The sequence below is a fragment of the Sorex araneus genome, chromosome X, assembly GCF_027595985.1.
Source record: "Sorex araneus isolate mSorAra2 chromosome X, mSorAra2.pri, whole genome shotgun sequence".
Taxonomy (NCBI): Eukaryota; Metazoa; Chordata; class Mammalia; order Eulipotyphla; family Soricidae; genus Sorex; species Sorex araneus.
The window spans coordinates 278,185,000-278,212,629 of record NC_073313.1 but is presented as its reverse complement, the minus strand read 5'-3'; the positions used below and the strand labels follow the sequence as shown (position 1 = coordinate 278,212,629).

Below are 27,630 nucleotides of genomic sequence, written 5' to 3'. Positions count from 1 at the left end.
GCCCAGAGTTTAGATTCGGCCTTCTGGAACTGTGAGTTACCATGTATGGTCTTGGTCGACATGATGAATTCAGACAGTCTCTCACCCTGATCATTCCATTCTAGGCCATGTGTCCCAATGTGGAGTTCTTTGGGCGACCTTCTTGGACCTATCTTGGCATTAAAATCACAAACAATGATCTTGTAGAAGGTGTGGTCTTCTTTATAGAACCTCTCCAGTTCCATGTAGAACCTCTCAATTTCGTCTTCATTGTAGTTGGAAGTTGGCGTGTAGACGACGAAGATAGAAATTGCAGTCAGTGAACCACATCTATTCAAATGTAATCGTCCAATTCGGGTAGTTAGGCATTTTAATGAATCGATGCTCATGGCCAAGTTCGTGTTGACAAGGACACTAACGCCACCAACAGTTCTGTTGTTGTGTTCCAAGGAACAATTCTTCTCCAGTGTCAAAAATGGCGTGATGTAATTGATGTCTCCTCGTTTCAGTCAGACCAATGATGGCGTTCTTGATCTTCTGGGCTTGCACCATCAGGACCTCGATGGATGCCTCTGATGCCAGCGTACGTGTGTTGAAAGTACAGACAATCATTTTAGTCTTTCTTTGTTTTGGCAGACTAGTTCATCCCCGAGATTTTTTCAGCCTCTCCTTGCTCATCTTTCTTAATGCTGCCGTATTGGGGGCTCTTTTGGTGACAGGCAAATGAGGCCAATTGTTGTTACTGTTGTTGGCATATTGAATACACCACCGGTAGCTTGCTAGGCTCTGCCGTGTGGGCGGGATACTCTTGGTAGCCTGCCAGTCTCTCCAAGAGGGACGAAGGCTTTTAGGGAGGCCTCCAATCACCCTTAGAGTGATATTTTGGGTGGTATCTCATAGTTATGACATCTGCATTCCCTGTGAGCCAACCCTCCTTTGTGATATTCTGCCAGAGATGTGAGCAAATGTTAGAGGAAAGACATGTCCCATCATTCCAAGGAGTTATGTACCCTGGCCTAAAGCTCCCTAAACGTCCATAGAAAAAGGGATTGCTTGGGGGTGGGGGGGAAGGGGAATAAAAGTTTTATTTTCCGTCTGTTCTTTAATTAGTTTATTTCTTTTTCTTTCATTTTTTTAAAAATAATTTTTGGTTAGCTTTTGGACCATACTTAGCTCTGTTCCAGGCTTTCTCTTGTCTCTGTGCTCACAGCTCATTCCTGGCCATGCTCGAGGGACCATGTGTGGTACCTGGGATCAAACCGGGAAAGGCAGCATGTGAGGCAAGAGCCTTATCTCTCTAACCCTTTATTTTTTTTGTGTGTGTGTGTCTTGGAAAACATCCTTTTGTAAAGCAGAGTATGGGGTGCCAGCGGCGAGGGCGCTTGCCTTGCAGGTGGCTAGCTCAGATCGATCCCCGCATCCCACAGGGTTCCCGAGCACTGCCAGGAGGGATCTCTGGATGCAGAGTGAAGGGCAGTCTCTGAACATCACCAAAACAAATAAATATTTGATTCATTTTTGTTGAAATATTGAACGCAATAAATTACTGTGAACAACTCTATAGAAATTAAAATAAAAAATAAAGCAGAGTATGGGAATAGATAAACCTTTTTTGGGCCGTTTGTGTGCTCAGTTGCGGTTGAAGTAACCCTAAGCAACATCATACCTGGAGCAGTAGGATGATGTCTGTCTTTGGTCCTCAGCCTTTACCTTCTGGTGCTCCCTCCCCTCTCTCTTCATGCTCCCTTCAGCTCGTGTAGACAAAGAAAATTGTGCTTCTCATCCCAGCAATGCTCCAAGATGTGGGGCCTGGCTGATTGCGGTTATAAACTACAGACCAGCTGCTTCTCTCCTCCAACATATTATTTGTGTTTTCATATCATTCTCTTTAATCTAGATTTGTTACTTTCATTATTTATTTACTTTTGCTTTTTGGGTCACAGCTGACGATGTACAGGGGTTACTCCTGGATCTGGACTCAGGAATTACTCCTGGTGGTGCTCGGGGGACCATATGGGATGCTGGGAATCGAACCTGGTTTGTCCACGTGCAAGGCAAATGCCCTACCCACTGTGCTATCACTCCAGTCCCTTATCACTCTTTTTAAGACCCAACTTAAACACTTTTTCCTCCATGAAATGTTTTGGAGATTTTTTTTTTCTTTTTGGGTCATACCCGGTGATCCACCGGGGTTACTCCTGGTTTTGCACTCAGGAATTACTCCTGGCAGTGCTCAGGGGACCATATAGGGTGCTGGGAATTGAACCCAGGTCGGCCACGTGCAAGGCAAACGCCCTCCCCGCTGTCCTATCACTCCAGCTCCAATTTTATTACTCTTTCGAGGGAAGAATGGGGGAGAGGTAGATACAGGACTGGAAAATGAACTAGATCAAATTAACCCAAACTTCTGGGTTAGAAAGGAAGGATCCTAAATGAAAGAATCTCTTTGGAGACTTTGGAATTCTGAGAATTTTCTTGGGGATAGGGCTGACAGACCTCAAATTCAGATGAAAGCAGGGGAGGAATGAGGTACTTCTGCAGGAGACCTCAGCCAATTTTCAAGGCACAGATCTGTTTAATAGACTTCAGCTGATGTTTTGGGAACATTTACTGAACATTCTTCTTTTGTTGTCTCTATACCCAGGCATATGCGAAAGGTGATTATGTACCTTTATAGACACAAATGGTAGAAGGAACTTCTTCCTTGGTAAATGAGGTCTATGTTCATTCTATCTCATCAAAAGATAGGATGGTAGTCTTACACAGGAGCCAAGTTAAAATGGCAGGATTATGCGGGCCTTAACTGGGTATATTTTGAGGTTGTTGTTTTTTTTTTTTCCCCTTTTGACATTGTCTTCTTAACAGCTACTGAATTCACAACTAGCACTTAAACTCGATGTTCGAAAACTTGTTGGGTGGGGCTGGAGAGATAGTACAGCAGGGAGTGCGTTTGCCTTGCACACGACTGACCTGGGTTCAATTCCCAGCATCCCATATGGTGGCCCGTGCACCACCAGGAGTAATTTCTGCTCCTGACCAGAGCCAGGAGTGACCCCTGAGCATCGCCGGATATCGCCCCCAAACAAAAACAAACAAAAACTTGTTGGGAACTGCACACAAGTCAACACTACTGCAGAGATGTGGCATGATGTAACAGGCTAGTGTGGGAAATGCAGGATCCAAGACCTGCTCCGGTATTTTCCAGTTGTTCGTTAAGAAAATTAGGGTTCCAATAATTGTTCTAACAACCCGGGCCCTGCAGGCCCCTGTAAAGGAGCCATGTCCACTCCATGCATTGGAAGTCCTATGTCCCAAGGCAGCATCTGTTCCTGGGGCTCCTCCGAGAGCAGCGTGGCGATCGTGGGCCAGGCCGGGTCGCAGCCGCGTGTCCCCGGGTGACCCGTGCAAGCTCCGTGAGTGCCAATACACGTGTACGCACCCGAGCCGTCCACACAGCCCGCAGCCAGGAAAGGGGCGTGGCCTGCCGGCGCCAATGAGCGGGCTGAGCGGCGCGTGCGCGCGGTGCGGCAGGGTGGGCGGGGCCGGCGGGAGACTTTTGGCGGACGGGGGCCGGCGAGGCTCAAGTTGGAGGGCTTCGCGCGTCCGGCCACAGCTGGCTGCGGGGGCGCGACGGTGAGTGCCCCGGCGGGGAGCGGAGGGCCGGAGGCCTGGTCCCGCGGCCTGGGGGTGGTGCTCGGGACCTCGCAGTGAGCTGGGACGCAGGCCTGGCCCGGCCGAGGGGACTTTCCGGCCAGCTGAGAGCGGAACCGAACCTCTGTCCCAGGGGACTCGCGGACTCGGAGCCCAGCGGGGCCGACCCGTGTCCAGCAGCCCCGGCGCCCTCGGCCGCTGCGGTTTGTTACGCGCTCGGACTGCACGGGGAAGGCGGGAAGCTCCAGCAGGACGTCACCGGGCCCGGCCCGCCGCCCAGTGCCCATTGTCCCCGCCGCGCCCCGGGCCGCGGGCAGCTTCTGAGTGCCGGGTGGGCCAGACCCCCTCCGGGCGGGCCAGACCTCCTCCGGGCTTGGGCGCTGCGTCCTGCTACCCGAATCCCTGGTCCTCCCCCGCACCCCGTGGGGGTGTGGTCCCAGGTCTCCGCGTCCAGCCGGAATCAGGGGACAGTGGATTGGGGTGGGCCTGGCCCTGGTGTCCGAGCAGCCGAGGCCCTAGGGTGGTGGCACGGGTGGGCCCGGCCGCCGGCTCCCCAGATGGACTCAGAACCTATCGAGTGTGTGTCTCAGGGCCAGAGGTAGCGCAAGCCTCGGCGCTTGCCCTGCCCGCAGCCAGCCCGGGTTTGACCCCGGGCACCCCATGTGTCTCCTGAGCACCGCCGGGAGTGCTCCCTGAGCAGAGCTGGGCACAGGCCCAGGGCACTACTGGGTGTGGCCTTCCCCCCACCACCCCTCCAAAAATGTCTGCTTTTTAGAAACAGTTCTCAACCCCCAGTCCAGGGAACAGTGTTTTTTGTTTTGTTTTGGTTTTGGCCTGGAAACTTGGATTTCCTTCCATCAATCCAGGATTAGAGACAGGAAAGTGCCAGATATTCTCTGCCTTTGCCCTGGGTGTGTGATGTGATGTCTGGCTGCTTGAGTTTGAGGTTTTGACTCAGAACTCCTCTGGCAAGAGAAAAAAGCTGCCAAGAGCTGTTTTTTTTTTTTAATTTTATTATTATTATTTTTTTAAGAATTCCAGTCCCTTGGAGCTGTTAGAGCAACACGTGAGTGGAAAAGTGGGCCGAGCTGCCACAGGAGAGCCCGAGGGGGTCGTTTGGTCTCAGGCCTGATCTGCTGCTTGTGACCTGGACCCTGGGCCCCCTCGCTGTGTCCCATCCAGACTTGGTGGGCGCCCTGAGGTCAGCTCAGTACTTGGTGATAGAGTCAGAAGTGCAAAAATTCATCAGTGATTCTGGTAGGGAAGAGACAGGCGATGGGGGTTTCTGGCCTTCCTGAGGGAGGCGACAGGAGAAATGGGAGAGGAGGACCTCTGTGACCTTGTTTGTGTGCTATGAGTGCGGGAGGCTGAGGGCAGGAGTCAGAGGTCAGGGGTTGCAGGAGTTGCCGAGCAATCTGGGAGAATCTGGAGCGGCAGATCCAGAGGAAGACGGGCGTCAAGGGTCTGGAGCTGGTGGGGTGTCCACAGAGCAGTGCTGGAGGAGAGTATGCGCGCCGGAGCTGTGGCCGGAGTCTCCAGCTTCCTGGGCAGTCACCCAGAGGTGGCGGGGAGCTGAGCCCGGCTGGTGGCTGGGTGATGCAACTTGGCTTCTGGGCAGAAGGGAGCAGCTTGTGTTTCTGTAGGCTCCTGTGGTGGGTGCTTTGTTCTCCTCGGCTTTGGGGGAGGGAGTTTCTGCACTGTTTTTTGTAGATTTGGCTTTTGTTGTGGTCCAATTATGCTGGAAACCCAGAGAAAACCCAAAGGGCCATGTTCAAAATGAATGGTCTTGGCCTTTATTTTTTGAAGAGGCTGGACCCATAATTACTGTTTGACTAATCCCTTGGCTGGTTGGAGTATTATTAGAGTTAGAATTCCCCCAGCCCTCCCTGCCGCACACACACCCAGTGTGATATGTAAGTATCCTGGGATGGTGCTGGGGTTCATTTAATTATATATTTAAATATATATACAGTAGGGTAGCACAGCGGTTAGGGCGTTTGCCTTGCCCGCGGCCTACCCGGGTTTGATTCCTCCATCCCTCTCGGAGAGCCCAGCAAGCTACCGAGAGTATCCTGCCCGCACGGCAGAGCCTGGCAAGCTACCCGTGGTGTATTCGAACAGTAACAAGTCTCACAATGGAGATGTTCCTGGTGCTCGCTTGAGCAAATCGATGCGCAATGGGATGACAGTGATACAGTGATATATATGTGTGTATATATATATATACATACATACAGGGGCTGGAGCAATAGCACAGCGGGTAGGGTGTTTACCTTGCACTCGGCCAACCCAGGTTCGATTCCCAGCATCCCATATGGTCCCCTGAGAACCGCCAGGAGTAATTCCTGAGTGAAGAGCCAGGAGTAACCCCTGTGCATCGCCAGGTGTGACCCAAAAAGCAAAAAACAAACAAACAAAAAAACTATATATATACATACATACATATATACATACATATACATACATATATATATATATATATATATATATATATTTGGTGTGGGGTGGTGCTCAAGGGTTCCTCCTGGCTTTGCCCTTGGGGATTCCTCCTGGCAATGCTAGCAGTGGGGGGACCAAATGGGATGCCAGGAATTGGACCTAGGTCACCGAGCACCATAACCACAGTACTATCTCTCCAGCCCCTTCTAAATCATATATCACTGTCACTGTCACTATCATCCTGTTGCTCATTGATTTGCTAGAGCGGGCACCAGTAACGTCTCCATCCTGAGATTGTTGTTACTGTTTTTGGCATATCAAATACGCCACAGGTAGCTTCCCAGGCTCTGCCGTGCAGGTGAGATACTCTCAGTAGCTTGCCGGGCTCTCTGAGAGGGACAGAGGAATTGAACCAAGGTCTGCCGCATGCAAGGCAAACACCCTACCCTCTGTGCTATGGATCCAGCCCAAAATATATTTTAAACAAAGTTTATGGGGCCAAAGAGGTGGGGGGTGGAAGATAAGGCACCTGCCTTGCCTATAACTGAACCGGGTCCGATCCCTGACCACCACATATGGCCCCTGAGGACCACAGGAGTGATCCCTCAGCACAGAGGCAGGAGCAACCCAGGAGCACAACCATGGTGGCACACTGAGCTTTGGTGCTGCCTAGGGGCACCCTCCAGTTGGGTGCACATTCTGGTTGTGCTAGCTGGGCACTGTGCCCCTGGCCACAGCCCTTGGTGGCCTTCTGCTTCTCAGGACTTCCCTTGGGTGTCCCTTTAGCGGCAGTGCATGTACCTGCCCGGTGGTGGCGCTGTTAGAAGTGTTTCTGGGGGGGTCGGAGCAGTGGTACAGCAGGGAGGGTGGGCCAGGATATATCCTGGCATCCCATATGGTCCTTTGAACACCACCAAGAGTGATAACTGAGTGCAGAGCCAGGAGTATCTCCTGAGCACTGCCGAATGTAGGTGTGCCCCCCCCACCTCCCCCTCCACACACACCTAATTGCAAATAAAAGAAAGAAACTGTTTCTGGAACTGTGGGTTCTGGGCTGCAGAGCCGCCAGGATGTGGTCAGTGGCTGAGGCTTATCGCTGCTTGCTGTAGCAGCTCCTTCCTCCTCCACCCGCACATGCCCAGGAGCCCTTATCCCCTCAGCAGGGCCGGGGAGGAATTGTTGGCAGAGTGGGCTTGGGAAGGGGCACCTCTCGGTGCCATTCTGCAGGGCCCCTCTGCAGTCACTGAGCACTGTTTGGCCAGAAGGTAATGCTTTGGTTTTTCTGCCTGATGTTTGGGGCTGTGGTCCTGTGGGCCCCTGGGAGTCACTGGCCCTTCAGCGCCTGCCCTGTCGGGCCTGTGAGCCACGTTTTCTGTCTCCACGCTTGGTCTGGCTGTCTCTGTGTTTCCCCTTCCGAGGCCAGTCTGCAAGGCCCAGGGTGGCCAGCAACCGAAGCCCAGTGGGGATGCTGTGAGAACACTTCAGAGGGCTCGTTGTGTTGTGGTCATGGCCTGGGGACCTTGAGCCAAACCCCTCATTGCTTCACTCTGCCACCATTCCCGTCTCCACTCCCCGCTTCCCTGCCGGGTGCCAGACCAGCTTCCAAGAGCCGAGCCTTTTGTTGGGAGGGTGGGAGCAGGGGCTGCTGGGCACAGAGCCCAGGGCCTTGCCCTGCCCGTGCGGGTCCTTCCACAGAGCAGTATGTCCCTGCGCCTGGAACTCAGCCTTGCTACCTCCCCCGCCTGTGGCATCCACGTGTCCTCAGGACACTGAGCACGCACCGAGAGAGCTCTGCCCGCAGTGGCCGGTCACCTGGGCAGCCTCTCATCCACTCTCGCGTTATCCGCTCCGTGCCCCTCAGAGCTGCCTCCTGCTCTGCCCCGCCTCTGCTCCCTCTGTGGCCCGTCCACAGCTTCAGCATGGCCCTGCCTGTACCCACCTCTGAGTGTGTTCCCGAGAGGAACCCTCCTCCGCCGAGCTCTGCTCTGCACACATTCTCGCTGCCCGGCTGTGTGTGGGCCTCAGGGAACTGCACTCGGTTCTGTTGGTTCCGTTTGCCGGCAGCAGAGTTCCGAGGTTGCTCAGGAAACGTCAGGGGCCGCCCCCTCCCGGCTCCAGTGCTGGTGACTCGCAGGCAGCCACCTCCCGCCACCTCCCATGGGCAGGTGGCAGGGCTGGCCTCGGCCATTCCCCAGGAACGTGGTGCCTCCCCGCGCTCACCTCTCTCTCCCCACCTGCAGGTGCTGGCAATGATGAGAGTCCTGCGGCTTCTTGGACCCCATTTCCTGTGTGGCCTGCTTGGGGCCTTCTGTGTCCTGGGTGCCCGGGCCGAGGAGCCTGGAGCCAGCAATACCCACCCCGGCATGGCCCTGGACAAGCACACAGTGCATGACCAAGAGTACGTGTCCCTGCCCGGCCTCTGTCTGCCCGTGTCCAACTCCGGGGGGTTCCCAGGGATGATACTTGGTCCTCACGGCCCCCTGCAAACAAGGTGCTCTTTTCACGGTTATGTCACAGATGGAGGGTCTTGAGGCCAGTTGGGGGACCCAGCTGGCCTGAGTGCTGCCTCCCGTGACACACACACACACAGCGTACCACGTGTGGTGGGGAGGGAACCCCGAGTGGAGAGCTCGGAGTTCTGACTGACAAGGCCTTACCCTTTTCCTGAGGATGGTCAAGCCTTGAGTCACCTCCCACAACTTCTGTGCTTCACAGCTTCACAGATGATACCTGGGTCAGCCTTGAGTGGTGTCACGAAATGGCCGTTTAAATGTCTCACCCTCCCAGCTTTGATAACTAAAGGGGGTGTTGTGTGCTGGAGTTGGGGCCAGCCTAACAGCTGAATCAGGGGCTTTCCCCTGCCCCTGCCGGCCTGGTTTGTGGCTGTGAGCACAGAGTGGAGTTGGCCCCTGCTTCTGTCGGCCCGTCTGGACTCGGGGAGCTTGACGAGCTTGACCTGCGGGTCCTGGCGGCTCCAGCCGCGGCACTGAGTCTTTCCTGCTGGTTTTCAGGCATATCATGGAGCATCTCGAAGGTGTCATCAACAAGCCCGAGGCGGAGATGTCCCCGCAGGAATTGCAGCTCCATTATTTCAAAATGCACGACTATGACGGCAACAACCTGCTGGACGGGCTGGAGCTGTCCACGGCTATCACGCACGTCCACAAAGAGGTGGGTGGGCCTGGGCACCGCCACCTCCCCCTTCCTGCCTCGGTGCTTGCTGGGGCCCAGCCTGAAGCTGCTGCTTTTTTTTTTTTTTTTTGGCTTTTTTTGGGCCACACCTGGCAGTGCTCCGGCGTTACCCCTGTGGCACTCAGGAATGATTCCTGGCAGTGCTGGGGAACCATATGGGACGCCGGGGACTGAACACAGGTTGGCCGTGTGTGGGCCAGGCGCCCTCCCCGCTGTCCTGCGCCCTGAGCTTCGGCTTCGGTGTCTCCAGCAGAGGGTGGCTGGAGCCGCAGCCGGAGAGGCGGCACCTGAGAGCAGAGCAGTGGAGAAGCCCCTGGCTTCCCTAGGCAGAGCAGGGCGCCGGGCCAGGACAGGGGCACTCAGGGTGCCTCGGCGTTTTGCCGGCACCAGCGAGTCTGCAGGTGCAGGTGGGTTTGCCACAGTTGATGAGTGAACGGGCCTCAGTGGGCAGCGGGAGTCTGGGGCCTGGGCCGCAGCTCAGTGATGAGGCTCATGCCTGCAACCCCTGTCACCCCCAAAAGAAAGGGGACGGACCTTTGCACCCCGCTCAGCCTCACTGCTCTGCAGACTCAGTTTTGGCGGGCGTGGGGCGGCCAGAGAGTGGCTCTGCGCTTGCTCCGGGCCCCAGCCATGCAGAGAGCACTGGAGAGGGGAGAGGGAAGACAGCCAGGAATTGTTGGCGGGGGGCCTGCTCTCATCTCCCCGGGTCTCTGGGGAGGTGGGACAGGTGGCCGGCCAGGGTGAGGCCTGTTGCACCTTCTTCTAGAGCTGGGAGCCCTCGCCTCACTCACCCACTGCTTGGCACTGCCAGCTCCCTCCTGGTGACCCCAGGACATTGTACAGCGCCACCGCTATTTCCACACTGCCAGGTCCACACGCACCAGGGCTGACCCTCAGGGCCTGAGTTGTGAGCTCCTCTCAGGGGAATTGGAGAGCGTGACTCGACTCCGGAACTGTGGCGGGACACCAAGCTTTCTAGAGCAAGCCTGGGTTACTTCTGTAACATTGTGTGTGTGTGTGGGGGGGGGGGGGTTGTTTGTTGTTCTTGTTGTTCACACCCAGGCAGTGCTCAGGGCCTATTACTCTCCTGGATTACTCTCCTGGCTCGGCACTCACATAACCCCTGGCGGGGCTCCGGGCACCGTGTGAGGTACCAGGTTTTGAGCCTGGCCGGCCTGTGCCAGCCAGGAGCCCCTCCCACCACACTGTTGTTCCAGCCCCAGAAACAGAGTTCTTAAAACAAAAAAGCAACGGCCCATTTCAGTCATATGGGTCCTAAGTTCCACCGATGGTTTCCATTTCTGGAGTCTGGGTTGGGGGCTCCTGGAAGGGGCCATGAGCTCACTGAAGAGGGGTTTGGGTGCAGAGGAGTGGGCTTGAGGGCCTTAGCTAAGCCCTTCCCGTAAGGTGTGTGACTCAGTCTTGCCCGGGTTTTGTTTTGTAGGAAGGGAATGCGCAGGCACCGCCGATAAACGAAGAAGAGCTCATCAACTTAATAGATGGCGTTTTGAGAGACGATGACAAGAACAATGATGGCTACATTGATTATGCGGAATTCGCAAAGTCACTGCAGTAGACATATCTGTCATCTTCTGGTTTCAGGCTAATGTGACCCATTATAATGTGATTGAACATTTTTAGCGACACATTTCCAACGGCTGCTTTGGTGTTTTGGTGAAAATCTGTAGCAGTTTGTTACACTGGGGTGAGACAGAAGAAATCAAGAGAAATGGAAGAGAAAAGGGGCATATTGCACTCCCCAAGTAATGTCAGATCCCTTATTGGACAAGAGTTTGATTTAAAAATCCTTCTAAGAGTATCGATCATTGAAGCAGAGTACTTTGAATTCTGTAGAATACTGCTATCTCTTGATTTTAACTCATGCTCCGTGAAAAATAAGACAAGCTTTGCCAAGTGGACACATTTCTCAGCTCAGTCCTGGTGAATGAATGGGGTGAATGAATGCCAAAGGTTTTCCCCGTGGGTCCTCCTCCTTCAGGCTAACATGGTCAGTATTCTGTAAAGTTCTCCTGGTCTAAGCAGTTGCCTCTGGGCAAGTCAGCCAATGTGGATGAGGTGGCTTCAGAGCCGCAGCCGAAGAAGGTCAAGTATTGAGCTTGGCTCCCGGCAGAGTTGCTGATTCTGTCTCCTGGCACCTTGGGAGTGACATAACCACTGATCCAAGTGAGGAATCCTTTTCAGTTTTTTTCACTGAAAAGTAGTTTTTATAAAACTACTGTCGCTTCCTGATACTTTATTTCTATTACGTCTTCTTCAATCTGGGAGATTTTTAAGATGTAAAAGTGTTCTTTATTCTAAATCAATGGGAAATATTTTAGCTTGCTTAATATTTGTATTTAACTTTTGTCTTTGGGTGTCATTTTTGCAGTTTAGAAACTATTAGGAAAGTTAGGACTTGCTTTCTTCTCTGCCCGACTCAGTGGGGTACAGCTCCTAGTAGGTGTAGCCTGAGAAAGAAGGCGAAAGATTGTTCCCCTTGCCCAGTGAGGATCCTGGGACAAGTTACATTTAACAGAATGTTGTTTGAATTACCTCTTTTATCCTGAATACATTTTTCCTAATCAGGGAAGATTAGAAAAAAGATTAAAACCTGGTTTTGGTGGGCCACACCTGGCGATGCTCAGGGCTGACTCCTGGCCCTGCATTCAGGGATCACTCCTGGTGGTGCTCAAGGGACCATATGGATGCCGGGGTCGAATCTGGGTTGGCTACATGTAAGACAAGTGCCCTACTCATTGTAGTCTCTCTCTGGCCCCAAGAAGTCTAAAATCTTAGCAGTGTGAATCTGATAGTTAAGGAGCAGCTGTAGCGCCATCGTGATTGGCTTTGTGGGATATGATGGGGAGACCCTGAGGTTAGAGAAGCCAGGAGGTTGGGCTGGATGGGGGTACCATGGCGACGTGCTGGAGGCTGTAGAGACCTATTTTCCTTACTAAAATATTCTTATAAGAAAGCTTGGGTATTTGTAAACATAATTTCTTGTGTCAAGTATTTGTGCAATCAGAGCTGAATTATAAACTATTCTTGTAATATCTAATTATTTTGAAAGATTTATATGATGAGTTCTGGATATATGACCAATAAAGTGATGAAACAGCTTAAAGCAGTGGGTTTTGTCTGTCTGGTCTGTGTCTGCTGCAGGAAGGTTGGCTTATCTTTTTCCAGAACTTCATTTTACTTTTTTTTTTTTTTTTGGTGGCAGGGGTATCTGCGTCACGCCTGCAGTGCTCAGGGGTCACTCCTGGCAGTGCTCAGGGGGCCCTGGGTGGTGGCAGGCATCAGACCTGGCTTGGCTCATGCATGGCCAGCTCTCACCCGCAGTTTTGTTTCTCCAGTCCCCAGGACCGATTTCTTTCATGCGCGTTCTTACCTGGGTCTGAACCCTTTTCTCCCGGATAAAATCACCCTAGGTTTTTCCCTGGCAGACTTCAGGTGATGCCACACTGGGTCAGGAATACAAGGGACTCGCTCCTTGAGTCGGCTGAATGTTTCCCCCGGTCAGAATCTGCATCACTGAGAGTGGCCAGAGCGCAGGTGAAGGCTCCCATGGCCTTTAGGAGACGACACACTTTGCCCTCCTAATGGGAAAGCTGCTTAGGAGTTTCCCCCAGATTCTTTTTTCTCTTTTTGGTGAAGCAAGAAAGTTTTATCTTTTGTTTTTGTTTTGTTTTTGGGTCACACCTGGCGATGCTTAGGGGTTATTCCTGGCTCTGCACTCAGGAAATACTGCTGGTGGTGCTCAGGGGACCATATGGGATGCTGGGGATCAATCCTGGGTTGGTGGTGTGCAAGACAAATGCCCTACCTGCTGTATTATCACTCTGCCCCAAGCAAGAACGTTTTTATTGAAACTTACTTAGGAAGATATGAGGGGAGGGGAGAAGTACGTGTTTGAGAGAGAACAGGTTTCACCAGAGTGGAGAAAGGCAGACAGTCAAGCAAGCGAGACCCATGTTCAAAGGGGAGCATGGGCTTGAGGAGCCAGGCCCAGAGCCTTCGCTGATCCTTTGCCCACTGGACTCTTGGGAGTCACCTGCTGTAGGTAGCTAGAGAAGAAAAAAGATTGTCGGGGCTGGAGCGATAGCACAGCGGGTAGGGTGTTTGCCTTGCGGCTGACCCGGGTTCAAATCCCAGCATCCCCCGAGCATCGCCAGGGTTAATTCCTTAGTGCAGAACCAGTAGTAACCCCTGTGCATCGCCGGAAGTGACCCAAAAACCAAACCAAACCAAAACAAAACAAAAAAAGATTGTCACCTCCAGCAAGAAACACCTTCCCTACCGCCCACCGTGGGGAGTGGCCACACCAAGTTTGGGCCCTGTGAGGCGGCCTCTTCTCGCCGGCCCCTGCTTCCCTTCACAGGGAGCTGGGCTCCCTCACAGCCTACCCCAAAGGTTGTCAGGAGAAATAGGGAGCAGCTCCAAGGGCCAGTATTAATATTAATCTATTTACCTGTGATAACACATTAAAATGATTTAAAATCATGTTTAAAACTGCGGGGGCAGGGTGGTGGGGGGTCAGGAAGCAGTAGCACAGTGGGGAGGGCCTTTGCCGTGCACACAGAAGACCCAAGTTGGATCCCTGGCATCCCATAGGGTCTCCTGAGCTCTGCTAGGAGTACTTCCTGAGTGCAGAGCCAGGAGTAAACCCTGAGCAAGGCCGGGTGTGACCCAAACAAACAAACAGGATTACATGGCTCCTTGCAAGGTCTATCTTTGTACATAAATCCTGTCTATCTTTACTATTATTTCTTGAGGAATTGAGGTTTGAACAATTTTAAACTTTGGGTAAGTATTGCTGTTCTGCTGTTAAGAACCCTACTAATTAGTGCTCCATCCCTGTTGTATATAAAGAGCCTATTTCTTTTATTGAAACCTCAAGCAGATCGCAACAACTTTCAAAATAGTGGCCAGGCATTAGTGCTTTTAAATTTAAGAATCAGAACAGCACTAATTACATTACTACCTATTCTGTCTACCGTTTTATTTAGCCATACTTTTGTTCATTTACTGACTTAATACTTTTAAATTTATTTTTGTTTTGGGCTTCACCCAGCAGTGCTCGGGCTGGCAGTGGTCATGACCCTGTGGGCGGTGCGGGGTCGAATCTGGCTGCCCACACTCCCTATCCACTGTGCTGTCCCTCCAGGTCCTCACTCATCGGATCTTTGGCCTCTTTGATCTCGGTTCCAGGTTCCCATATTGTCTGCAGAAGAGAGCAAAGGGGGAAAAATGTGATTATCAAGATGCCAGGCTCCTCTGGAGGCGTCATGCCAGGTGACTGGACAATATTCCCACATGGCATCTAATAAAACCCAGAGCCAAACTGCATGTCTATGAGAGAAACCCTTTCTGCCCAGGATGCCGACCGATGCCTAGCGCCCAACTGGGGGTCAGGGGCAGGACCAAAGGACATTACATCTAACCTGCTGAGAGTAAAATATAAAAACTGCTTTCTGGAAGGGAGCAGAGGAGCAACTCTCCCTACTGAGTAAGTACCACAGAGCCCTGAGACCTTCTGGTGGCGAGAAGCAGTGCTGGGGAGCTGGCCAGCCCAGGCCAGCCCAGGCCAGCCCAGGCCAGTGGGGCGCCGAGGCTTCCCTCCCAAACCTGGAGCCGAGGAAGCTGGGCCAACCCAGAAATGAAAAGGCCCCAAGAAAACCTGCTTTCTGCAGCCAGAGATGGGGGAGAAGGGGCAGCCTAACAAGGCCAAAGGCTCTCAAGCAATAACTGCTCTATTGTGGCCAGCGGCACCCAGCAAAGCGGGCCTGGCAGCTGGGGCCTGGCCAGGAGCTGGACTTCTGGCCTGGCCCGGCCCTAAGGAGGCACCTTCCCTTCCTGTGCCTGAGGCCGTGCCAGTGGCCACCAGCTAGGACTGGGATGTTGGTGCCCACCTCTGCAGTAACCAGGCTACAGACAGGGCTAGTGGGAACGCACGGGCATCTGGCCTGGGGGGCCCCCTCAAGGCTCATAACAGGCTCTTCCCTTCCCTGGGGGCAGGGGAGAGACCTATTTCCTCCTGTGGCTCCAACCAGCAAATCTGCTCTCATTGATGCAACCATAGACTCAGGGGGAGCCCAGCTGAGTCCCCCAGCCCGCCAGCCCGAAGCCATAAATGGAGCTCTGTGGGGGAGGCCGTTGTAACTGTCAAAGGGTTATATGGCAGCGGCGCCCCTCCCATCCCCACCTTCTCCCCACCCCCCACTTTTTCCCCCACCTCCACCTTCCCCGCCCTCCCACCTGGCATAGAAAACCCGATGGCAACTGACGTAGGATCTGGTCTCATTCCAGAGTGGGAACGTTTTTAGGCATAGATTGGAGGTCACTCACCATGGAGGTCCCTCACCAGGAGGGGCTCCAGCGTGATAAAAATGCAAGCTGCAGAGAGAGTGGATGTTCTCTTAGATAATCGCATCATCTCAGACTGTCTGAGCAAGGTTTTCAAGCAGCTATGAGAAGAATTACTTCAACCACTAGGAACATGCTGAAGCCAATATAAAAACCAAAAGAAATGGAGTCTGTACAGAAGTATCCCATAGAAAACTGAGAAGTGAAAACTCTAATAATGGAAGTAGAACTCTCTGGGGCTTGGGGATAAGGCTACGTGCTGTAGGACTTACGCTTCACAGGCAGGTTTGATCCTGCTCTGCCTGTGAAGCCCCAAGCCCCTCTGTAGGTGGACAGGCTCTGCAGTGTAGCGGAGGGGACGAGGAAAGGATCAGCAAGCTGGAAGAGGAACCCGGATTCTACCGAAACTGAACGAGAGACGGGGAAGAAGTCTGACTCAACAGGAATCCAACATTTTGGGTTTTTATCCTTTCGTTTCTTGAGCCACATCCAGCAATGCTCAAGGGTTACTCCTGGCTCTGCACTCAGGAATCACTCCTGGCGGTGCTTGGTGGACCATATGGGATGCTGGGGATCAAACCGGGTCCATGCAAGGCAAGCCCCTTACCCACTGTACTATCACCCTGGCCCCATTTAGCTTGCTGGCATTAAAAAAAAATGCTTTGAGTGGCACTATTGATGCTGAGGAGTTACTCTGCCTTGGTGCCCAGGGATCACTCCTGGTAGTGCTCCGGCGAACATGTGAAATGCTGGGGGTTGAGCCTGGGTCAGCTGTATGCAAGGCAAACACCCTACCCACTGTCCTGTATCTCCAGCTCCTTCTGGCCCTGAACTGATGGCCCAAGAAGAAACTGAAGAAGAGATAGGACCAGAACAGTACTCAAAGATTTTTCAATTTGAGAAATTGAACGTGTAGAAAATGAGAAAATTCCTGCCTTTCCCAACCACACTATTGGCCCTTGACATTATGCTAAACACAAGGGTACTCATGATCTCACTTGTAGGTGGGACATGAATTGGAACCGGCAGAATTCAGTTGATCAGACCTGTGGTTATTAGAGGTGGAGGGAGAGGGAAGGGTAGGTGGCCAGAACACGAAGTGGAGGTATAAATGTGCAGCACCGGGACCATCACTGACACTGTGAGAGAATAACTCCCAGAGCTCTTATTATAAGGAGGAATTTTCTCTTTTTCCTTCATTCTGTTGTATCTACATGAAAAGATGGATGTTAGTGGAATTATTGTGGTAATCATTAAAACAATAAACACCAGGCTGGAGTGATAGTATAGAGGGTTAAGCACTTGCCCTGCACGCAGTTGTGGGTTCAATCTCCAGGACCAGGTATAGTTCCTGGAGCCTGTGAGGAGTGACCCCTGAGCACAGAGCCAGGAGTAAGCTCTGAGCACAGAGCCAGGAGTAAGCCCTGAACACTTCCGAGTATGGCCCCCAAACAAATAACAACAACAACAAAAGCAACAAAACAAATTATTGTATCACTATCACTGTCATCCTCATTGATTTGCTCAAGTGGGCAGCAGTAACGTCTCCATTGTGAGACTTGTTGTTACTGTTTTTGGCATATTGAATACGCCACAGGGAGCTTGCCAGGCTGGGCCATGCAGTTGAGATACTCTCAGTAGCTTGCTGGGCTCTCTGGTCGTTGTAACAAAACAAATACAATACACACACAAAAAAAAGATGAACAAAACAAAATAGGCCCAAAGAAATTGATCATAGCTACACTACTGAAAGATATTCTCAACAGTCATGAGACTGAGGCTAGAGTGATAGTACAGTGGGCAGGGCACTTGCCTCGCATGCGGCCGACCCCAGTCTGATCCCCCTCATCCTGTATTGTCTCCTGAGCCTGCCAGGAGTGCTCCCTGAGCACAGAGCTGGGAGAAAGCCCTGAGCACCGCTAGGAATGACTCCCAAACCAAAAAAAAAACAAAAAGTTTTATGACTGAAATAGCATTTTACCTACGAAGGAAGAGTAGCTTTGATGGCCACTCTCTTATTGGCAGAAGACCGTTGGATTGCGTGTGGTAAAATGTCCAGGGACTTCTCCATCTGTGCCCCACCCCGGATGCTTAGGGGAGCATATGATGCCAGGGATGGAGCCATGCTGGCTGCATGCATTGATGCCTTAATCTATGCACTCTTCACCCTAATAACTTCTTTCTAAAAAAAGAAACTAGGGGCTGGACATGGGTAGGGCGCTTGCCTTGGACGCAGCCAACCCACGTTCAATTCCCAGCATTTTCTATGTTACCCTGATCACTGCCAGGAGTGATTCCTGAGCATCGCTGGGGTGTGGCCCCCAAACAAAACAAAATTAATGCATTCAATTACTATAGGTCACATATCTACAACAGTGTTGAAGTTGATGGTTTTGAGGTACAATTACTGCACCTCACCATCACTAAAGTACCCAAGACTTCTACCAGTGTCCTTTTTGATACCTCTAGTCCCCTTCCTCCACCTTCTGCCTCTCACTGCTAGCTGACCAGTTCAAGGCCAAGGGCTTGTCATTGCCTGATACTATCTTCTTTTTTCTCTATTGCACAAGACAAGCGAGATAATCCAGCATTTATCTTCTCTCTTTCACTGATTTCACTTGACACAAAGTCTTCCAATTCCAAGCCACTGCAAACTGCAAGATTCACCTTTTTAATACCTGCATAGTATTCCATCATGGATCTCTTTATATGCCACAGCCTCTTTCTCCAGTCATCTGGTGCTGGACGTTTGTGTTGCTGTCTTAACATGGACTGTTTATTTCTTACCAGAGGCCGTGGAGGCCAGAGGGGAGTGGCTGGGGAGTGAGCAGGGAATCCTATTAAAGGAATCATCATCATCATCATCATCATCATCATCATCATCATCATCATCATCATCATCATCCCGTTGATCGTCGAATTTCTCGAGCAGTCTCAGTAATGTCTCCACTTGTCCAAGCCCTGAGATTTTAGAAGCCTCTCTCTACTTGTCCTTCCAATGATGCTGTACCGGAGGGAATAAAAATCTTATTTATTTTATTTTATTTTATTTTTTTGCTTTTTGAGTCACACTCAGTGATGCACAGGGGTTACTCCTGGCTCTGCACTCATGAATTACTCCTGGCGGTGCTCAGGGGACCATATGGGATGCTGGGAATTGAACCTGGGTGGACTGCGTGCAAGGCAAACGCCCTACCTGCTTGTGCTATCACTCCAGCCCTTGGAGTCACATTAAAATAAAAGGGGAATGATTTCCCTTTGCTTAGAGATATCAACATAATTGGGAATATGAGCAACTTGGTAATTCATGTGCCTCTTACAGACCATTAACAAGCCCAGGTGGTGCGTCTCACGGCCACTGTCGCACACAGAAGCCCACGTCTGTACAGCACTGAAACAGTATAGTAAAAAGAGAAGCCCAATAGGTGTGTATTAAAGTCGCTCTGAATCCCTGCTCCTGTCAGAGCCTTGCCCTTCTCTCCAGAGCACTTTAGTTTATTTATTTGGGAGCCACACCTGGTAGTGCCCAGTTTTCTGGTTCTGTGTTCTGGGATCACTCATGTGGAACTGGGCATCGATTCTGGGCCTCTCTCATGCTAACCATGAGCTCAGCCCATTGAGCTCTGGGCCCAGATTTTAAGATTTTGTTTGGTTCTTGTTAGGGAGTTGGGCTTCCTCCTGGCTCTGAGCTCAGCAATCATTCTCAGCAGCGTCTGGGGAACCGTATTAGGTGGCAGGGATCGAACCAGGCTCGGCTTCATGCAAGACAAGCAACTTAATCCCTGTCCTATGTCTCGAGCCCAGATTTTGAGATCCTTATTACTCACCCTGTACATCCTCATTCGGGCTCGTAACCCCTTAAAACTGATTGCAGAATGTCATTTTTGTGGAAACCACTAGATGGCAGCAGAAACTGGTGAATTCCTTCGCTCATCTTCGCTTCCCTTCCTGGACCGTGTTTTCCTCTCAAGTTCAAGAACAGTCAAGCTCCCTGGTCTCTCAGTTCCCCTTCCCTGGTTGGATTTCCCGTGGCTGAACTCTTCGAACTCAGGTGTGAAGTACGTGGGCCCAAGGGTCCCTCCACAACGCCCATGAGTTTGCAGAGGAAGTGGATCCTTCCTGTAGGTGTGGAGTATCACTGGGCCTGACACAGCGGGAAGGAGCACGGCCCTGGGCTCCGGCAGGAGGTGGGAGAGCGCATGGGGCCGCACACAGAAGCTGCTTCCCTGATGGAGGACAGCCCTCCCTTGGTCTGGGTGCAGTTGTTTGTGTGCACTGGGCAGCAGCGCTCCTTGCTCTGTTGGTGTGCGTTTGGAGGCCGTCCCAGCGTGGAAGGGGCTTGCCTCGAGCGCAGCCCTTCCCAGGGTTCAACCCCTAGAGCCTAGAGGAAGCCCTGGGTACCAATGAATGTGCCCCACAGAACAAGGCATATTTGTTATTTATTTATTTAATTAATTTTTTGGTCACACTCATCGATGCTTAGGGGTTCCTCCTGGCTCTGCACTCAGGAGTCACTCCTGGCTGTGCTAGGGAGACCCTATGGGATGCTGGGGATCAACCCCAGTCGGTTGTGTGCAAGGCAAACCTCTGCCTACTGTACTATCGCTCCAGCCCAAACAAAACATTTTTATATGAAGCATGAGTCCGTATAATGGGTTGGATCCCTGCACCCCTTAGTGTCCCCTGAGCCCACCAAGCCTGATCCCTGAGCACAAAGCCAGCACTTACCAGCGCCCCCTTCTCTCCTGTGGGGCAACAGGCCTTGGTCTCTGCTCTGCCCAGGGAGTCTGATACTCCCGGTGGGACCTGAGGCCCCCGCTCCCCTGGGGAGCCCTGTAGGGAGAGGCTATGTGGAGTCTCCCTGTGAAGGACACCTGAGTTGGGGGCGGTCCCTCACACAGCAGGCAGAGACTGCCTCTATTTCTTCTTTTCCCTTTGCTTTTGGGACCACAACCATTGATGCTCGGGGCTGAGTCCTGGCAGTGCTTGGGGGATCTGGCAGGAGGCTGGGGATCGAACCCGGGTCAGCCAGGTGCAAGGCAAGCACCTTCCCCACTGTCCCATGGCTCTAACCCTCTGCCTAAATCCCTGGACGGCTTCCAGCTCACTCACAGCGAAACCCAAACCCTGAGTTTGCCACCTGCCACCCTCCGCCCTCACCCTCAGGGGGTCCCCTCTGGCCAGCACCCAGCCCCAGGCATCCTCAGTGCCTTAGCACATGCTGTTCCCTCTGCCAGAAATGCACTTTCCCGCTCTGCTCTCCCCACTGGCCTCCTTCAGCAGCACTTCCCCAAATCGTCCCTTCTGTGGCTATTTTCATCTCAGTGCTGGGGTCAAATCTAGAGGTGCTCAGGGCTGATTCCTGGCTCTGTGCTCAGGGATTACTCCTGGCAGGGTTGGGGGCAGGCACCGTAAGGGGTACCTGGCATGGAGCCTGGGTAGGCCGCATGCTCAGCCAGTGCCTTCCCCACTGTCCCCTGACACTTCCCCAGTCCCCCGTGGAGCCCCTGGAAGGGGGTGGCTGTCCAAGCACGTGGCCACCAGTGAAGAGACTGAGGTTTCTGGAGACACCCAGGCCTGCTGGGGACCCTGGGGGGCTTCATGGCGACAGTCCCAGGGTGCTTCCCCCTGTGCCCCACCTGCGCGGTGGATGTTGCACTTACATTGGCCCTGACAGGACCTGGAGGGCCACTGTCACCCTTTAAACAGGCAGGTCCCTGGGGGAGGAAATAATTCTGAGCATGTGCTGGCTTCGGGGCCCTCTTGGTCCTGCCCCCGGCAGGGACACCCCTGTTCAGGGGTCTCTCCGACTGCCACTGCTCTAAGTTCACAGTGGGCCCCCTCCGCTAGGATGCCACCCCAAGTGCCCTCATTCTTTCTCCACTTTACCAACATGCACGGGGGCAAGAGCAGCTTCTGGGGGGCCCGGCAAGGCCCCGATTCTAGGTGGCTCTTCTTTCCCCAGAGGTCCTGGTGGGCCCAGGTCCCACTACAGCGCATGTGGGGAGAGGTTGGGCTCCACCAAGGGAGGCCCCCCGCAGTCTGTGCCACAGTCTGAATCTCGCCAGGAATGATCAGGGTTGCGGACCTGTGCTAATCCCTCTTCCAGACAAATCTTTCCCAGCCCCACCAGTTCCTCCCCAGGTCCTCCCCAGGAAGGCCGCTCGCTGTTGCCTTTTCCTTCACTTCCTTTCCTTCTCCATTCTCTGCCTGTGGAGACTCCCCCTCCTTCTTCTTTCGAAGCCACAGTTGCTAAATTGCACATCACTAGCGGCTCCTGTAAGCTCCGGCCTCCAGCGTTACATTTCGGTAACAGATACTCCGCAAGCCGCACTTAGCTCCCGAGGGGTGGGTTGACGCGCTAAAATTACATTTCCATTTCTGTTCCTATGTTTTTAAGCTGTTATTTTAGCATTTCTGACTAGTTCACAGTTGACACCTACTGATGGAAAATTAAATGAGACTTGGCCAAGAGTGAGCCTTCGCTCACCTCCCCACCTGAGAAGTACTCCTTTTTGTAACCAGCCGCAGCTGCACAGGGGCAAAGCGACGGCTCGGTCTGAAATGCCAGTTCTCTCAACCATCCCAGCCCGCCTCCCTGGCACTGGACCCCAGCTGGTCACCTGCACCCCTGACACTCACCTCTCTGGCCTGTAAAATGGGGATCATGCTGGTGGAACCAGGGGTGATTGTGAGGTTTTCCTGTTACTGAAAAAAAAAAAAAGCTCATCCACCAGTGACAAGAAAACTTATTCCGTGCAAGTAGTAGGTGCGAGTAAATGCGAGTTCTCACTGTCCTTTTGTTCTGAGCTCTTTGGCAGTCATTGGATTGGTCCTAAACTAATTAACAAAGGGATTCAATGTGGAAAATGAATTTCTCTCTTCCATTTAAGCTGGACTTCAGAGGCATTAAGACTCTGTGGGCCTGAGAGATAGTAATCCCATGTACCTCGTAGTGTTCCTTGAGCCGTGCCAGGAGGGATGCCTCAGCACAGAGTCAAGAGCAAGCCCTAAGAACATCTGGGTGTGGTCCAAACTCACCCTCTCAAAGAAGACACAAAAGAACTCTGTCCCAAATACAGGATAAACTAAGGTCCTGGGGCCAGTACTCCCATTAGACCATTTTTTTTTTTTTTTTTGCTTTATGTTACACCTGGTAGTGTTCTGGGTTTACTGCTGGCTCTGCACTCAGGCATCACTCCTGGTGGGAATCAGGGGACCATATGGGATTCTGGGAATCTAACCTTGGTTGGCCGTGTGCAAGGAGAGTGCCTACCTGTTGTTCAATTGCTTCAGTCCCTTCCAACCTATTATTCTGGGGGACAAGCCCCAACTCCAAAGCCTCACAGGTAAGACAAAGCTGCTCCCACCTTCTTCTGTCTTTCCTGCCACTTGGGTCTGTCGGACAGTCACTGCCATCCTCCCAGCAGCCTTTTCCCTGCTAACTCCTCTCCAGACTGGGAGGTCCAGTCTGCAACGCTCCCCTCTGGGCTGTCACTGTTAGGGTCTGGTATCGATAATTTCCCCCCTCTCCAAATCTGCACAAAAAGGTCAGCCAGTAGTGCAACACACAGCGGAGTTTACTAAGCCAGCTAGCTGGGGTCGAGCTTTTAGGCTTGCAGGCCCAAGCAAGACCCTGAGCAAGGGAAAAGCTGCTAGTTTTATAGTTATTGCTTACATCATAGCCCGCGCTTTCAAATTCAAACAGAAACGTAAGTGAAAATTGCAAGCTCCATTACTCATCTCAAACATACAAACAGACAGTTACAGACGGGTCACTATGACATGTGTCAGGCCATTCTGGCGGTTGTTTGTCCTGCCCGCGTCTGGGTGGCTTCTATAGACAGCGGCTAGCGGTTATGAAACTATTTGCCAAGGCCGAGTTTCCAGCCCAGTTGTCCTTCCTTCACAGATGGCCAGGGGGAGAAGTGGGATTTTAAGAAAAACAAAAAGGTTTAAGTAAAACAAAACGTGAAGCAGGAACCAGGCATGATGGAGTTGCTTCTGCCTTGCTCCGTGTCCAACATCACCAATGGTCTCGTTGGGCTAGACTATGAACAGAGAGGTATAGACTGTCCCTTTCTTCATCTTGTAATCCTTGGCACCAAGTGAAACACTTGGCATGCCACAGGAGCTCATAAAAAATTCTTATTTGAAACATGAGCAGATTGATATGTGAAAAAAACAAAGGAAGAACTCCACATGTAAAGACAGAATGTCTTCAATTAATCTTTAAATTCAATACTAGTTCAATTTGTATTTCAATAATATTTTGGTGAAACTTGAACAACCAATTTTAAAATTTGTCTTAAGAAATCATTTAAGGTCACTGGGGACAAGAACTGAGTGTTGAAAGTAGGTAAAAGGATAGACATGATAATTTTTCAGTATCTGTATTGCAAACTGTAATGCCAGAGAGAGCAAGAGAGCGAGAGAGACAGAGAGCACGCGTGCACGCGCCCGAGAGAGAGAGAGAAGTGGCTGCCATAGAGGGGTGAGGGTGGGGACATTAGTGGTGGGAAATGGACACTAGTGAAGGGATGGGTGTTGGAACATGATATGACTGAAATCCAATCATGAACAACTTTGTAACTGTGTATCTCACTGTGATTCAATTTTTAGAAATAAAAATAAATACATGTAGATGACAAAGATAGAAACTGCCGGCAAGGAGCCACATCTATTCAAATGTAAGCGTCCAATTCAGCTTGTTAGGCATTCGAACGAATCAATGCTCATGGCCAAGTTCATGTTGACGAGGACACTGACACCACCAACACCTCTACTGTTGCATGTTCCGAGGAACAGTTCTTCTCCAGTGTTGATCCGTGATGTGACTGATGCCTTCTTGTCTCGGTCAATCCAATGATGTAGTATTTGATTTCCTGTACTTGCACCATGAGGTCCTGGATGGTTGCTTCCGATGCCAGTATACATGTGTTAAAAGTGCAGACAGTCATTTTAGTCCTTCTAAGCTTGCCAGGCTCTGTTGTGTGGGTGGCATGTTTTAATGATCTGCACGCTGACAAACACGCCACACACCTTGTGCATGGACGTGCTGTTCCATGCTCCAGTACAGAAAGTACTGGCCAGATCAACACAGTCAATGCAAGAATTCCAGCCCTGCACCTGTCTGCATCTCTGGGCAGCAACTGTTGGTTCACTCTTTGTTGGGGACTGTTCAGGACCCTGAACAAAAGAGGGCCCCGCAACCTTTACTCTGGACAAACCGGAAAATTCCATTACCAGCGTTTGCATAACCTGAGGCACAGGTGCCCTTGTGACAAAGGAAATAGCTAAACTCAAGAAGTAAAAGTAGCCCAGGGCAGTTAACCACGAGACCCCAAGAGCCCGTAAAGTAGAATGCCTTCCTTTACACTAAAAGCCTTGTACATTCCTCCTGACAGATGCTCCTGCCAGATAAACCCTTGTCTTCCCCTCCGCACTATTTCTCAACCGACTCTTAGAGAATATTGTAGCCCACAAAAGAACATCCTGAACTTTTCCTTATTTGGTCTGAGAAGACACTTCCCTGATGATTGACAACTCATGTACCAACCCCCTGCTAAGAAAGGTATAAAATCAGCATGGCTGGTAATAAAGACGCTCTTGATCAGCACGTGTTGTCTTGAGCCCTTTCTTCCTAACCTCACCAGTTTTATTTTCAGGTCGGGACCGCTCATAGAACCCACCCAATTAGGAGCGCTTTCCACTGTTGTCTCTCCGTGGGCCGGAGAGATTTCGGGGGAACACGCAATTCTTCACTGGTTGGCACCGTTGCCACCCCATCGCCACAACAAGATGGTTAACCATTGATAGGGACATTAGGTTGTAGGGGGTGGAAATCCCCAAATATATTTTAGAACCAGGTCTTCTAACTTATCACCTAAGACTTGTTTCCTTACTGACTTTTCTGTCTGGTTGATATGTTCAATGGACTGAACAAGTTTTTTTAACTCTCCTACTATGCTGTAGCTTTAAATATTTCTCTTTGCTATGTAAGTAATAATTTTGTACATATTGAAGTCCCTTTATTTGATGCATATAAATTTATTAAACTCTCTTTATTAACACATTAATCATCATATAATGTCCATCTCTATTTCATTGCCTTTATAACTTTAAAATAACTTATAAATATGTTCAGATCTGTTCTTTTAGAGCTAATATTTGTCAGAAAGTATCTCACCCACATGGCAGAGCCTAGCAAGCTACCCATGGCGTATTCAATATGCCAAAAACAGTAACAAGTCTCACAATGGAGATGTTACTGGTGCCCGCTTGAGCAAATCGATGAGCAACAGGATGACAGTGACAGTGACATTTACACAAACAGATAAAAAGAATACATACAGTGACATTTACACAAACAGATAAAAAGAATACATCCCAAAATTATCAAAAAGAATACATTCAAGGGCTGGAGTGATAGTACAGAAAAAAGGATGCTTTCCTTGCATGTGGCCAACCTGGGTTCAATCCCCAGCACCACTGTGTTCCCCTGAGCCTGCCAGTAGTAATCCCAGAGCACAGAGCCAGTAGTAAGCCCTGAGCACCACTGGGTGTAGCCCAAACACGATGCCCCCCAAAATTCAAGAAGGTAGTGAGAATATAGAGGTCAAGTTACTTGTCTTGCAGCAGCCAACCCTGGCTCCATCCGCAGCACTACATATGTTTCCTGAGAACTGCCAGGAGCAAACCCAGAGCACCACCGGGTAGGGCCCCAAAATTATCAAAAAGAATAAGTTCCTAAGAAAAACACTCGGGGTAAAAATCCACTCTGCAAAGTACCCAAGTATGATGTGAGGCTTCATCAGTGGAAATGGGTGGAAATGGATGACACAGGTAGAAGACTCAGCACATAGATGGTGAGTCAGAACATACGTGCCCATGACTGCACCCATTTGTGGAATATAAAACAATAGGATCTTCCCACCTTCAACAGAGAAGAGGCCAGGCAGTCTGGTGAGCAACGCGGCCGGAGAAATGCTCCGGACCCGAATCCGGGCCAACAACACCAGGGATCCAGACGGAGGAGGTACAGCTGGTACACCTTCTCCGGATGGAACCCTGGCGACACTGAGAAGCAACTAACACGGCTCCGGGTTGCGGGACTGGAACACATCCGAGCCGCGGGGGGGCACTGGAGTGGGGCAGCGCCTGCCCAAACTCCAAATGGTCCCGGCCGCCAGAAGTCCCGCCCTCGACCCACCCTCGGCGCCATCTTCCCACCTTCAACAGAGAAGAGGCCAGGCAGTCTGGTGAGCAACGCGGCCGGAGAAATGCTCCGGACCCGAATCCGGGCCAACAACACCAGGGATCCAGACGGAGGAGGTACAGCTGGTACACCTTCTCCGGATGGAACCCTGGCGACACTGAGAAGCAACTAACACGGCTCCGGGTTGCGGGACTGGAACACATCCGAGCCGCGCGGCCGCTGATGCGGCCGCGCGACCTTTTCTAAAAACTGAAAACATACAATCTTTTAATGACAAACCAATTATCAAATGCTTCCTTAGTAGGGCTGTCTTCCTTGGGGGGAAACTCCAACAGCAATAGTGAGTTTTGTTTTGAAATATGGAATGTAAGCAAGGTAGAGAGAAAATGAAGTGAAATTCATCAGTTATACAGTTAGGGGGGCTGTGGCGGGGGGTATACTGGGGATTTTGGTGGTGGAATATGTGCACTGGTGAAGGGATGGTGTTTGAATATTGTATAACTGAGACATAAACCTGAAAACTTTGTAACTTTCCACATGGTGATATAATAAAAATTAAAAAAAAAAAAAAAAAACCAATAGGAGACTGACACCAAAGGATAGTAGACACAAGGGCCAGGAAAATTGCCACATAGTTGGAATCCTGCCTCTTGAGCGGGGGGAGAAGGCAGCTGAGATAGAGAAGGGGTCACTAAGTCAATGACGGTTGGAGGAATTATTCGGGATGGGAGATGTGTGCTGAAAGTAAATAAAGAACCAAACATGATAACCTCTCAGTATTTGTA

General features: G+C 51.3%; 1 protein-coding gene across 3 annotated transcripts; it reads left to right on the top strand.

The window, feature by feature from the left end:
• The first annotated feature begins 3,526 nt into the window (after nucleotides 1–3,526).
• Nucleotides 3,527–12,388, top strand: MCFD2 (multiple coagulation factor deficiency 2, ER cargo receptor complex subunit). 3 transcript variants are annotated; one of them, XM_004618608.3, is made up of 4 exons: nucleotides 3,527–3,612; nucleotides 8,310–8,467; nucleotides 9,081–9,240; nucleotides 10,706–12,388. In XM_004618608.3, exons 2-4 carry the CDS (start codon nucleotides 8,319–8,321, stop codon nucleotides 10,835–10,837), a joined length of 441 nt encoding a protein of 146 aa, XP_004618665.3. In that variant the 5' UTR covers nucleotides 3,527–3,612; nucleotides 8,310–8,318; the 3' UTR covers nucleotides 10,838–12,388. The 3 variants fall into 3 exon arrangements, with proteins under 3 accessions (XP_004618665.3, XP_054978572.1, XP_054978573.1); XM_055122597.1 differs by lacking the exon at nucleotides 3,527–3,612 and adding an exon at nucleotides 3,624–3,833; XM_055122598.1 differs by lacking the exon at nucleotides 3,527–3,612 and adding an exon at nucleotides 3,840–3,961.
• The last annotated feature ends 15,242 nt before the right edge of the window (nucleotides 12,389–27,630 follow it).

Coding starts and splice junctions, on each gene's coding strand:
- MCFD2 (XM_004618608.3), top strand. CDS start 8,319: ATGATGAGAGTCCTGCGGCTTCTTGGACCCCATTTCCTGTGTGGCCTG. Junction 8,468..9,080: donor CACACAGTGCATGACCAAGA/GTACGTGTCCCT, acceptor GCTGGTTTTCAG/GCATATCATGGAGCATCTCG. Junction 9,241..10,705: donor TCACGCACGTCCACAAAGAG/GTGGGTGGGCCT, acceptor TTTGTTTTGTAG/GAAGGGAATGCGCAGGCACC.